Genomic DNA, 13,834 nt, shown 5'->3' with positions numbered 1-13,834 from the left:
TGATTCGCTGTTTACATTTTTTCACAGCCAATCAAAGGGAAGAATTTATTGACGATTACGATAACGATGAATACGTTTTTCTTACACAATTGGGGGGGGGGCAGATCTTACCCTTCAGGAAATGCTATACCCATGTTCTTCTGAACGAATTTCGGTCACGATAGCCGATCTCAACAGAGACTAGTTAACTGCTAGAAAAGCCATCAGGCAGGAGACAAAATGCACGCGTGAATTCTCTATTAGCTCATCCTTATGGTTTACTGGGATGGCAATTGCAATCAGACACAACCGGAGAGAGATCAGGCGCACGGCTGACGGCTTCACGAGCTCTTTGAGGCAAGCGTTTCACCGCCAACTTCCTGTTGTTCTTGTCCAAAAACTAAATAACTGTTTAACTGTTTTTAGGGCCCGACTCAAACCCGGGAGCTCAAGATATGCAGCCGAATAAGGTAGAATAACGAGGCAGTTCGAAGTGGATGGGGTAAAGTTAATGTGATGAACAGGATTAAGGTCATGTAGATCATCATCATGGTCATGAAGGTCTTGATAGCTTAATAGAGAGAGAGCCAGCGCGTGCCAGATCTTCGTTATTTTATAAAAGGTGAATGTTTCCCTTCGTACTGTCCCTAACACAGGGAGGAACGATCTGCAACTATGAAGTTTGGACCATGGTGCCTTTGGTCGATAACAGGTAACGAATGTGTACAAAATATTACGTCAAAGTATAAACTGTAATTTTTTTATATTTTCTTCGGAGTTGTATTAGAAATCACGTCATGAATTGCCAGATACTTAGTATCGTGGCAACTCCCTGCCAGACAACCTTAAAATTTATACTTTAAACGGTGTCTGGCATGGGGTTGCCACGATAGTAAGGGCCTGCGCACAGTGGAAGACGAGACGGCAGAGGATTTTAAATTTATCAAATGAATTTAATATTTATCCAATCGAAATAAGGTACCTTTCAATGCTCAGTGAATGACCTCGGAGAATCGAAGCGCAGTTTTCTCTGGAGCACCGAGGATTGTAGTATATAATTTAATTTAATTTAAAATAACTTTATTGTTAATAGATTTACAGAGAGTAAGACTACAGGATACACTTAAAAATAAAAAAACAAAGGGCGACCTTATCACTAAAGCTTTTATATACTTTTTTTTGTTTGGATAAATATTAAATTCAATTGAATAAATTTAAAACCCTCTGCCGCCCCGTCCTCCACTGTGCGTAGGCCCTCACAAACTCTGTCTTTCGCTGAGTTAAAGGTAATTTATTATGTACTAGATGATGACCGCGACTTCGTCCGTGAAAGTTTCAGTTTTTTATGAGTACCTAAAGTAAATAAATCTTATACTTAATTCGAGTTTTATACTTAGTTCGGTTTATATATCTACCTAATGGACAAATGTAAAGAAAACTTAAGAATAGACGTTCACGTCTGAAAAATGAAATGCTTTTTAAACGTAGCGCTATATAGCGCACAATTGAGTAGGCTCCTGCGATAGTGGAGCCACACGAGTGGATATTATAGACCAGAGGGGAAGCTCCACAATAGCACACGCACACAACGACTCCGTTTGCGCCCAGCTCGATGGCAAACGGCGGCAAACGGAGCGTCCGTGACACGTTGTGGTGTGCGTGAGCTGCGCTATGGGTGAGTGAACCTACAGCCAGCCGCTAGTATGAAGCTTCCCCTCTGGTCTATATATCTACTCGTGTGGTGGAGCGGTGCGGGAGGGTGACAGTTGTCACAAGTTGACGAATCACTGAGCTCTCGCGTCACGTCATCACGCCTCTACCGCAGGAACATACTCAGTTATGCATTATGCCTGTAGTACCCATTTGGAGGTTTTTTCAAAGTTTTTTACTCACTAAAGGCATACGCTTAACCATGATCACACCTGATGGGAAGTGATGATGGGACACATTGACTAGAAGGTGCCTATTCACTGTTATTTTAAAGATACCCGGTGTTACCCGGATATACTAATGAAAATAAAAGACGATTTTTTTTCAAACCATTTAATAATTAAATCAAATATTGATTTATTCCGCAAATAAATTCCAATATTTTTGTTAAGTGTTTCACAAAAAATCTATGCATTGAACTTATAATTTAGAAAGTACTCATTCGTCGATTTGAACAAGATTATTCAGATTTAGGTACAATTTTTTTAAATATTACGGTGATTCGACTGATTAACTCCTTAGGGTTCAGTTTGCTCAACAAATTGGATATGTCGGGGCCAGTAGAAGTCCCAGTGGAGCCATATTCAGTGCCACCACTTTTGGGAGGTTCAGGTTCTTTAGGTTCAGGTTCTTTAGGTTTAGGTTCTTTAGGTTTAGGTTCTTTAGGTTTAGGTTCTTCTTTAGGTTCAGGTTCTTTCACAGGTTTAATTTCTTCTTCTTCAGCATTTCTCTTCAGTCGAGCACAGTCGAGAGATTGGGTGATGCATACAAGCAAAATAACGCTGAAGATCACCTTTAAAAAATTAAAGTATTATTAATGACATGGACTTATTAAAACAAGTGTGAGTCAGGCTCACGCAACGAGGGTTCCGTATTACAGTTCGATATTTTTTCGAGTTCGTATTTTTTCGATATTTTGCACGATATTCACGGTTTTCAGATTTTTCCCCAAATTTCTGCTATAAGACCTACCGACTTACCAAATTTCATGATTCTAGGTCAACGGGAAGTACCCTGTAGGTTTCTTGACAGACCGACAGACAGACAGACAGACAGACAACAAAGAGATCCTATAAGGGTTCCGTTTTTCCTTTTGAGGTCGTCATCATCATTATCATAACCAACCCATCGCCGGCTCACTACAGAGCACGGGTCTCCTCTTAGAGTGAGAAGGGTTTTGGCCATAGTCTACCACGCTAGCCAAGTGCGGATTGGTAGACTTCAGACACCTTTGAGAACATTATGGAGAACTCTCAGGCATGCAGGTTTCCTCACGATGTTTTCCTTCACCGTTAAAGCAAGTCATATTTTAATTACTTAAAAACCCACATAACTCCGAAAAGTTAGAGGTGCCCGGGATCGAACCCACGACCTCCGATTGGAAGGCGGACGTCCTAACCACTAGGCTACCATCGCTTTTACGGTACCTTTTGAGGTACGGAACCCTAGAAAAACCGGCCAGGTGCGTGGCGGGCCACGCGCAGTGTTGGGTTCCGTAGTCACAATTCAATCACAAATACAATAGAAAAAGTCTTTCTTTAACGGTAACTGAATAAAAAATACTGACTCAGTACGTGAGTTGAACTTACCTTAGAATTATTCATGGTGACTGTATAAAGGTAGCAAGAAATTTCTTCAATATATACCGTGAGCTATCTTACTTTGATAAGAGAACCGGTTTAAATAACGGCGTACGTAGTATTTCAAGCCCATTTTCTTAGCAGTATCAAAGGATATCCTCAATTTTGTTAACATAGCCCTTGTTCTATTACCTAATCTAAATATATAAAAGGAAAGGGGACTGACTGACTGACTGACTGACTGATCTATCAACGCACAGCTGAAACTGGACGGATCGGGCTGAAATTTGGCATGCAGATAGCTATTATGACGTAGGCATCCGCTAAGAAAGGATTTTTGAAAATTCAACCCCTAAGGGGGTGAAATAGTGGTTTGAAATTTGTGTAGTCCACGCGGACGAAATCGCGAGCATAAGCTAGTATTATTATAAAATGTGAAAGTATGTTTGTTTGTCGGTTTATTTCTTCAAACACGCTGCAAGCGGAGCAACTGATCAACGCGATTTTTTGTATGAATAAACAGTACTATAGTCCGTACAAAATGATTCCATGTCATGTCAAAAGCACAGTTCACCTTTAAAATAAGGACTTAAATCAAACTTAGAAAAAAAAAGGAGTTAAATTTTATGCGTTATAATTATCACTTCTATAAGTTTCATCGGCAAATTAGGTTTGCGCAGAAAAACGCAACCTAATGCCGACTAAAACCGAACCAATGATGAATGAAATACAGAACTTATTGCTTGGAGTGAAGATTTTAAACACAAGAACAATAGAGACTCATGCTATCTCACTTATAGTTCGCGCATACAAAACATGGCGCGTAGGCAACAACCAATAGCGGACAGACGCGCGCTGTGATTGGCTGAGATATTTTCGCGCATAAGATTCCTGCGCTGGTACATTGGCGTAACTCATAAAAGTGGTAGTATATATAGTATAGTAGTAGTACGCAGCAGAAAATAATGTGCATCAGCCTTTAGAATGACATTTCGGCTTTGTAGAGCGTTGTCTCTGACACTCATACCTATATGACGTTTTGTCGGTCTCAACGACAGAGACAATGCTCTACAAATCCGCTATTTTCATCTAAAGGTCGATGTACATTATCGATGGACGAGTTGCGAATGTAGAAGTTGCGACTGGAATGACTTGCTAATAACCCGAGTGATATAGGCCACTTTTATCCCGGGAAATCAAAGCGTTCCCACGGAATCCCGACTATAATATTATAAAGGCGAAAGTTTGTGTGTGTGTGTTTGTATGTTTGTTACTCCTTCACGCAAAAACTACTGGACGGATTTGGCTGAAATTTGGAATGAAGATAGATTATACTCTGGATTAACACATAGGCTACTTTTTATCCCGGAAAATCAAAGAGTTCCCGCGGGATTTTAAAAACGTAAATCCACGCGGGCGAAGCCGCGGGCATCAGGTAGTATTTAATAAACCTAAATCCACTCGAACGAAGTCGCGGCAAAAAGCTTGTTTTTTAATGACCCACTTTTGCTTTTTTAATAGGAGGTTCTTATCACATTTAAATTAATTAATCTAAATATATAAAACGAAAAGGTGACTGACTGACTGACTGACTGACTGACTGACTGACTGATCTATCAACGCACAGCTCAAACTACTAGACCGATCGGGCTGAAATTTGGCATGCAGATAGCTATGATGACGTAGACATCCGCTAAGAAAGGATTTTTGAAAATTCAACCCCTAAGGGGGTGAAATAGGGGCTTGAAATTTGTGTAGGCCACGCGGACGAAGTCGCGAGCATAAGCTAGTAATTTCATAAATGGTAATTGTACAATGTACATATTCTTCTTTTAAATTCAGATACAAGTTGTAAGTGCTGATGCAGTCTAAGAACCTTCTTAGACATATTTTAAAATGGTTAATTAATAAAATAAAAGTCTAGTGGTTAGGGTGTCCGCCTCCTAATCGGTGGTCTGGGGTTCGATCCCGGGCACGCACTTAAAACGCACATAGTTCCGAAAAGTTGGAAAACATAGTGAGGAACCCTGCCTGAGAGATCTATCAGATGATACGTTGATCATGATGATGAAACATAATATTACTAGGACTTTGTCCCCGTACAATTTTTTTTTTTTTTAAATTTTAAATTTTAATTTCCCCACTGTAAAGGCCTCACTTACTCACTCACTAAGGGTGATGAGATCTATATAGCGCACTTTGACTTTGCTCATGACTTAAGACGGAGTTAAAACGAGACAGAGCTATTATCTCTCACATAAATCTGCCTCATTTTAACTTTATCTTAAGTCTGAGCAAAGTCAAAGTGCGCTCTATAGATCTCAGCCTTAGTTTCACCATACGAATTCCTTTTTTACCGAGCTTTGTAAAGCTTTCTTAGGTACGCCTTTCATACAATCTTCCGAACCGTATTTTACCATCTGACTTCTGAGTGGAATTTAAAAAAAAAACCCGTTTCTTAGCTGAGGCGTACAACATACCCCCCTTGGTATAGTAATCAAATCTTACTTTGAAATCACGGAACAGAAAAAACAGTTTGAAATGAACTGAACACGTTTTAAATTTTATTTTTCGTGATGTAACCACAAATTCGCGGTTTTCGGATTTTTCCCCTTGCGTATGTGCTATAAGACGTACAAGACAACGGGAAGTACCCTCTAGGTTTCTTGACAGACAGACAGAAAGAATAAGGGTTCCGTTTTTCCTTTTGAGGTACGTAATCCTAAAAACGAAAACTTTTAACAGATAGAGCATAACAACAAAACAAATATGGCGTAGTAAGGTCAAGTTTGCAGGCGCCGTCAAGGTTACGCCAATTATCAGGTGTAATTAGTTGACCAATTAACGGGGCAGATAAAACTGTTTGTTTTGAACAATTGTCCAAACTAACTCAATTACCATGTGCCAATTCTGGACGCTATAATGCGGCTTATTTGTTTCCTCCTTCTATGGAGACGGATCAGTTTCTATTCTGCGATTTTTGTACATAACTTAAAATATTATTAAGATCGACTGTCCTCAACTATTGAGCAGCTTTAAATTTAAGGTTCCTGTCCATTATCCACGTAAACCCATTACACCACTATGTCCACCGTTGCGTAGAACTGTCCTTGGCGCCAATTCTCCTGTCTCAAGATTATGTAAAACTCTTAACCACCACAGCTCTGTCATTGACATTTCTGACTCTTTGTATAGGTTTCGGGAAAAGATCTTTGCATATTGGAAGTCTTGAGTAGGAAGTATTATCTGTAATCTTATTGATGTTTGTATTTTTATTTTGTCACATATGTTTGTAAATGTTGTATTAACTTATAATTGGCGACTACATTTAGTAAGTAATATTTTCAGAATTAAGTTGTTTTTTTTAAATGTATTAGTGTAAGTAGCCGTTAGTTAATTTAATAAATAAAATAAAATAAAATATTATGACGCTAGATTAAGTAACTGGTTTCGTGATATGATTTATGAAACTTGTAATTAAATAATTGCGATCATCAGTTTTATGGGCAGCAGCTGTACTGTAGCACACTTTGATAAAGGACAGGGTATGTTTTTAGGGAGGTATTATAAGTTAAACTTATCAGGATCACTAATTGTTTTTCTCAGGAATGCGCTGGTAAAATTGTGCAACGGAACAAACAATAAATAGGTACTTACCTATAGATACACACTGGCGCAATCGTTTGAGTTTAAACTGGTTGTAATTATTATAAACTAGATGATGCCCGCGACTTCATCCGCGTGGATTTAGGTTTTTTAAAAATCCCGTGGGAACTTTTTAATTTTCCGGGACAAAAACTAGCCTATGTCCTTCCCCGGGATGTAAGCTATTTGCTATTTCACTACCAAATTTCATCAAAATTAATTAAACTGTTGCGCCGTGAAAAGCTAGCAGACATACAGACAGAGAGGCACACTATCGCATTTATAATATTAGTATGGATATGAATAAATATTTATTTACGGCACAGAACAATCAAATCACGTATTAATTAATATGCAGGTAAACGTGTATAGTATTATGTGTGACTCGATCACAATGTGTCAGCGACTCAGCGTGATTTCTTAGATTTGCCAATCGATAATGACGGTTCAAGTAGGTATAAATCCCGCAAATTGCTAATACGCGGGGCCGCCATTTTAGTGACGGCAGCACTAGACTGAAGTTTCGAGCTGATGGTATATTTGTTCGGCTGACGTCAAAATGACGTCATTTCGATGTTAATGATATATGGTTCCAGCGCAATAGCAATTTGCGGGACTTATACCTACTTGTACCGTCACAAAGTCAAATCTTCCTTGTGTTGAAATGAGATTCAGCAAATTATACCAAAGTTACCCGCTACCACAGTAGGCAGCGCCGTCCGAATAATATATTCTGTGAATGTAATGTCAAAGACGTTTTTGTTTCTATATAGATAAAAAGTTTTGTTAAAAGGTGTTGTTAGAAAGTTTATGAGCAAATTAAAGATTAATACTTTCTCCCCGGGTTTTTGTTATAATAGTAAACATTGTGGTCCTTAAAAGTCGGATTTTTGTGCTGATGTAGTCCGAAATACTTAAGTATTATCATATAGGCCAGTTTCATGCGGGCGTCTCATTCGGCGGAGACAAATCTACACGGCCCTAACGAGTATAAAGAGTTATAGAAGGAGTCACAGAGTACATGCATGCATGGAGTCATGCAGTTTTGGTGGGCGGTAACGCCAAAGTTGTGCAAAGTGAGATGGGCAAACTAGCTCTCAAGTTTCAACCAAGCTGCTCAAAGTTATGAAGAAAAAGTAGCACCAGCATTGCAGGTGAAGTCAATAAGAGGTTGCAAGGTATCAAGAATAGCTGTGAGTACTTTTATGTTGTTTGCAAAGTGAAAAGTGAATGTTAGGAGTTCAAGTGAGGTAGGGTGACATTCAATCTTGACAAGTTTGACTTAAGTTTAAAAGTATTTTCAAACAAACTCAAGAAGTTCAAATTAAACTTTAACATAGTTCAACTTTCTGTATGTTTAATATAAATTTTAGTTTTAAACATTAGTATAACATTAACTGTTGTAAAGTGTAAGGCGAGGTTCAAATAATTACCTACTCAACTTAATTCTTTGAGATTGAAAATAGTTCCTTATTGAGTTTTTGTAAATTATCATAACCATCAATGATGCCGAACTAGTTGCATGATAATATTGTTGTAATTACACTTAGTCATTAAGTAATCCGTCACAATGGACGCATTATTTAATCTTCAATGCGATGTTAATGCTAGTATAGAAAAAGCTTTCAAAAACTTTAAAAAGTCTCCGAAGGACCGTTTAACTTGGGTATACATTGAAACACGACTAGAGTCTTTAGAGTCCTTGTGGTCTGATTTTGTTGAGCGGCACAAAGAAATAGTTGCTGCTCCTAAATCAGATCTTAAGGCAAGATATTTTACTGACGATTATCGTTACATTACTGAAGAAATGTACACGGATTATAAAGCCGAGTTAAAAGGTGCTTTGGTCAAAACAAAAGAGGTGTCAAAAGTCTCTCATGAATCAGATAGTAGCACAAGTGGTAATGTCAAGTTGCCGAAGATTACCATACCTATTTTTTCCGGTGACTACACTTCATGGACATCGTTCAAAGATCTTTTCATATCAGTGGTCCACAAGAATGAGTCATTGGACAATGTCCAAAAATTACACTATTTAAAAGGTCAGTTGTCTGGTGAAGCCGAACAACTTCTCAGGCATATTAACATTTCAGGAGACAATTACGAACAATGTTGGACACTTTTACAAAACAGATATGACAATAAGAAGTTTTTAGCAAATTGCTGGTTGAAAAGACTCATCAATCAAAATTGTATGTCAGTGGAGTCTGCTAATGGCATAAAGAACATTTTGGACACGACAGTAGATAGTCTAAATGCACTAAAGAACCTAGGGGTTGATGTAACCTCGTGGGACATCCTAGTGATTTTCTTAACCAGTTCAAAGTTAGATAGTGAAACACGAAAGCAGTGGGAGTTAAGTACAATGAATTCATCCTCTGAGTTGCCAAGCTTTAAAGAATTTAAAGATTTTCTTGAAGGTCGATATCGAGCTCTAGAATATATAGATGAAGCATCAACTCGCAAGCAATCTACTTACAGTAAACCAAAGGTTCTTCATGCTATTGAGAGTCAAAGTTCAGTACCAATGGTCTCATGTCAGTTTTGTAATGGCACACATAGAATAATAAATTGTAAATTATTTATGAATGAGTCGCCAGACTCTAGGTATAATTTTATCCAATCAAATCGACTATGTTTCAATTGTTTGGGCACGCACAGCATTAAGTTTTGTAGACAAACTACGTCGTGTCAGATCTGTCACCGAAAACATCATTCTTTAATACATAGGGAAATACCTAAATCTGTTAATAGTAATTCTACTGATAATACAGTGATAACAAGTAGTGAATTATCTTCAACACAGGAACTGTCACCATCAAATGAGGGAACCCCGGCAAAAATAACTAGCCATTTGTCCACAGAAGGAGATTTTTCAAGGCCCGGCCAGGTTTTGCTTGCGACAGCAATAGTGAAAGCGGATGCAAGCAATGGAAATTCCCAAATGATTAGAGTGTTATTAGATCAAGGATCTACATCATCATTTATTACAGAAGCTACAGTCCAGTTGCTCGGTCTTAAGAAGGTACCTGCTCGAAGTGAAGTCATGGGATTAGGAGGAAATCAAAGCGCGTGTTCTCAGAATATGGTTCAATTAACTATTCATTCTATTCATGACCCAACATTCACTATACAAATTAAAGCTCACATATTAAAGACAATTACATCACTTCTTCCATCTGAAAAGATCTCCTCAAAGAAGTGGATAGAAATTAAAGACGTTTTCCTAGCAGATCCAGAGTTCCATACTCCGAACAAAATAGATGTTTTGCTGGGTGCAGAAGTTTATGCCCAAGTCATTAGAGAAGGATTGATCAGAGGTCCACCAGGTGCACCTATAGCTCAGAATACTGCATTTGGATGGATCCTCTCAGGGCAAACTGATTCACGAGGTAATTCAATTAGCTGTCATCATATCACGGTCACTACGCACATGGATGAAAACGACGTGCTTAAAAAATTTTGGGAACTTGAAACAGAACATTCTTTTTTTAAGAAGAATATTTTAACTCCGGAAGAAGAACAATGTGAACAATTTTACGAAAGAAGTACTAAAAGAGACAAAGACGGTCGGTACATTGTACGACTACCTTTTCGAGATGAGGATCCGCAATGCAAATATGGGAACTCCAGAGACATTGCCATTAAACGTTTTCAAATGTTGGAAAGAAAGTTTGAGAAAAATCCCGAAGTAAAAACTAAATATTCGGAAGTAATTCACGAATACTTGGATCTTGATCACATGATACGTGTTCAGCATGATGAAGACCCAAAAGATGCAGAGGCTGTTTATCTACCGCACCATGCAGTGATACGAGAAGATAAAAGTACTACCAAGGTCAGAATAGTGTTCGATGCGTCGTGTAAATACGCCAACAACGTATCTCTTAATGATTCATTAATGGTGGGTCCAAAGTTACAACCAGATCTGAGACATATTATAATGAGGTGGCGATGTCATCCTATCTGCCTTATAGCAGATTTAGTGAAAATGTATAGACAAGTTAAGATTGCAGAAGAAGACACAAATTTTCAAAGAATAGTTTGGCGTGACAATCCACAATCTGAAATTGAAGATTACAAGTTAGTAAGAGTTACGTTTGGAACAGCTGCAGCTCCGTATCTAGCTGTAAAGACGCTGCAACAGCTGGCAATTGATGAAGGAGCAAATTATCCTACAGCATCTGTTAAAACGAAGTCAGATTATTACGTGGATGATCTAATGACAGGGTGTGAAACAGTGGAAGAAGGTATTCAACTATATAAAGAAATGACACGGCTAATGGCTAAAGGTGGCTTTCAGTTACAGAAATGGGTCACAAATGATGAAACTTTAGCTAAAAAGATAATGGCAGGGAAAATCGAAGATAAGGAAGTAGACATTAAAACAGATGAAATATTAAAGATTTTAGGATTGACATGGAACAGAACTCATGATGCATTTAAGTACTCCGTTCAACTTCCCCCTTTGCAAACCCCTGTTACCAAACGCAAGGTAATTTCAGACATTTCTCGGCTCTTCGATCCTTTAGGTTGGGTAGCTCCTGTGATAATCGAGGCAAAGACATTTATTCAGACTTTATGGTTATCTGGAATTGAATGGGACGAAGAATTGCCAAACAAGCTACTAAAAACTTGGACAACTTACCGTGAGAATTTATTACAAATTAGCGAAGTTCAATTTCCTAGATGGATTTGGACGAAATCATCCGATATGTCTGTAGAAATTCATGGGTTTTGTGATGCATCAACGATTGCTTATGCAGCTGTCGTGTATCTCAGAGTAGTTGACAAAGAAGGTAATGTTAAGACTAGTTTAATCGCCGCAAGAACGAAGGTGGCGCCTGTAAAGCAAGTCTCAGTCCCGCGTTTGGAGCTTTGTGGAGCAGTTCTTCTAGCTAAATTGATAAGAGAAGTTTCAGAGGTCTTGATCATCCCTAAACTACAGCTTCACGCTTGGACAGATTCAACCGTAGTACTCTCATGGCTTGGCAGTCACCCCAGCCGCTGGAATACATTTGTTGGAAATAGAGTATCGGAAATCTTGTCCATTTTGGACAACACTCAGTGGGCTCATATTCCAACATCACAAAATCCAGCAGATATAGCCTCAAGGGGAATGATTCCAACCGAGCTAGCACACAGTAAACTGTGGAAGGAAGGCCCATCCTTGTTAAAGACTCAAATAATTGAATACTCCAAACCAAGAGACATTAGCACCGATCTAGAGAAAAGGGCAATAAAAGCACATTTGGTGACAAGTATAGATGAGGATGAAATTTGGACAAAGTTTTCATCACTACAAAAATTGATAAGAGTAATTGCATATTGCAGAAGATTCTTAAACTTAAGAAAAACAGCAGGAGAAAAAAAGAAATCCAACGTATATTTAACCAGTCGGAAACTAGATGAAGCATTAAATATATGTATAAAGCATTGTCAAAGAAAAGAATTTAGGCAAGATTTTGAAAAGCTATCGAAGACAGGAAATGTGAATAGCAAAAGTAAATTAAAAGCATTAAATCCATTCATTGATCAAAACGGTATCCTTAAAGTCGGCGGTAGAATTCAACATTCAACTGTCAGTGAACATATGAAGCACCCCATTATTATTCCTAAAAAGAGTCACTTTACTCAGCTGCTTATCGGTGATGCTCACATAAAAACGTTACACGGTGGCCCAGCTTTAATGTTAAATTATTTAAGGTCGAAGTACTGGATAATTTCAGCAAAAACCTCAGTCAAATTTCATGTTCGAAGGTGTGTCACGTGTGTGCGCCATGCAGCTCATACAAGAAATCAATTAATGGGGCAACTACCATCTTCTCGTGTAACACCCACTCGACCATTTCTTCATAGTGGTGTTGATTTTGCTGGTCCACTAAATATCAGAGTATCCAAGGGTCGAGGTAATCGGTCCTACAAAGGTTACATTTGTCTATTTGTATGCATGGCAACCAAGGCCATACATTTAGAAATCATCAGCGATATGACATCGGAAAGTTTCATTGCCGGATTTAAAAGATTTGTCGCTCGTCGCGGGCATTGCAGTCAAATTTGGAGCGATAATGGGGGAAATTTTGTTATAGCATCTAAAGACCTACATACAATGATTATAGCAGAACAATCATCAGTTGCAGTAGACATAAGAAATTGGTTGAATAATAACAGAGTTACATGGCATTTCATTCCTGCACACGCACCAAATTTCGGTGGATTATGGGAAGCGGGAGTCAAATCCACGAAATTTCACTTAAAGCGTGTCATTGGGGACTCAACGCTCACTTATGAAGAATTATCAACAGTGACTATACAAATTGAAGCATGTCTTAATTCACGGCCGTTATCTCAAATCACAGACAATTTGGATGATCCAATGCCACTCACGCCAGGTCATTTTCTCATTGGTGAACCCTTGGTAACAGTTTCTGATACAAATTATGAAATGTCTAATGTAAATAGTTTAAGAAGGTGGCAGGTGACACAGCGTATGATACAGAACTTTTGGCGTCGTTGGTCTCACGAATATTTAGCTTATTTAATGCAACGCTATAAATGGGCATTCCAAACACCTGAACCCAAAATCGGAGACATAGTCTTAGTTAAAGAAGATAACTTACCTCCAGCACGGTGGTTATTAGGCAAGGTCATAGAGAAACATCCTGGTTTGGATAAGGTTACTAGAGTCGTGACACTTAAATGTAATAAGTCTCTCATCAAGAGACCTACTTCTAAATTGTGTATTTTACCTACTTCAGATTAGATCCAGATTTTATCTTTTTAATTGTCTGTTATCTTAAATTGTGAAATTAGGTTAAGAGGTAGTTTTTCTCTTAGAGAAAGAACATTCTGTTCTTGGTGGTCGGCATGTTGAAATGAGATTCAGCAAATTATACCAAAGTTACCCGCTACCACAGTAG

At 38.3% G+C, this 13,834-nt stretch overlaps 3 protein-coding genes across 4 annotated transcripts in view; 1 reads left to right on the top strand and 2 right to left on the bottom strand.

Moving 5' to 3' along the window:
- The window catches only part of Exn (Ephexin), a 122,103-nt gene that overhangs the window by 8,836 nt on the left and 99,433 nt on the right, over positions 1-13,834 (bottom strand). The window lies entirely within an intron of this gene.
- Positions 1-13,834, top strand: part of loj (logjam) — a 66,546-nt gene that overhangs the window by 14,967 nt on the left and 37,745 nt on the right. The gene's annotated exons all lie outside the window — the stretch shown is intronic.
- Positions 1,903-4,158, bottom strand: LOC138404716 (uncharacterized). 2 transcript variants are annotated; one of them, XM_069509457.1, is made up of 3 exons: positions 4,086-4,118; positions 3,279-4,054; positions 1,903-2,482 (listed from the first exon to the last, which is right to left on the bottom strand). In XM_069509457.1, exons 2-3 carry the CDS (start codon positions 3,291-3,293, stop codon positions 2,150-2,152), a joined length of 348 nt encoding a protein of 115 aa, XP_069365558.1. In that variant the 5' UTR covers positions 3,294-4,054; positions 4,086-4,118; the 3' UTR covers positions 1,903-2,149. The 2 variants fall into 2 exon arrangements, with proteins under 2 accessions (XP_069365558.1, XP_069365556.1); XM_069509455.1 differs by having other exon boundaries at positions 3,279-4,158.

This window comes from Maniola hyperantus, chromosome 3, assembly GCF_902806685.2.
Source record: "Maniola hyperantus chromosome 3, iAphHyp1.2, whole genome shotgun sequence".
Lineage (NCBI taxonomy): Eukaryota > Metazoa > Arthropoda > Insecta > Lepidoptera > Nymphalidae > Maniola > Maniola hyperantus.
The sequence above is the reverse complement of the archived record's forward strand: the minus strand, read 5'-3'. Positions and strand labels throughout refer to the sequence as shown.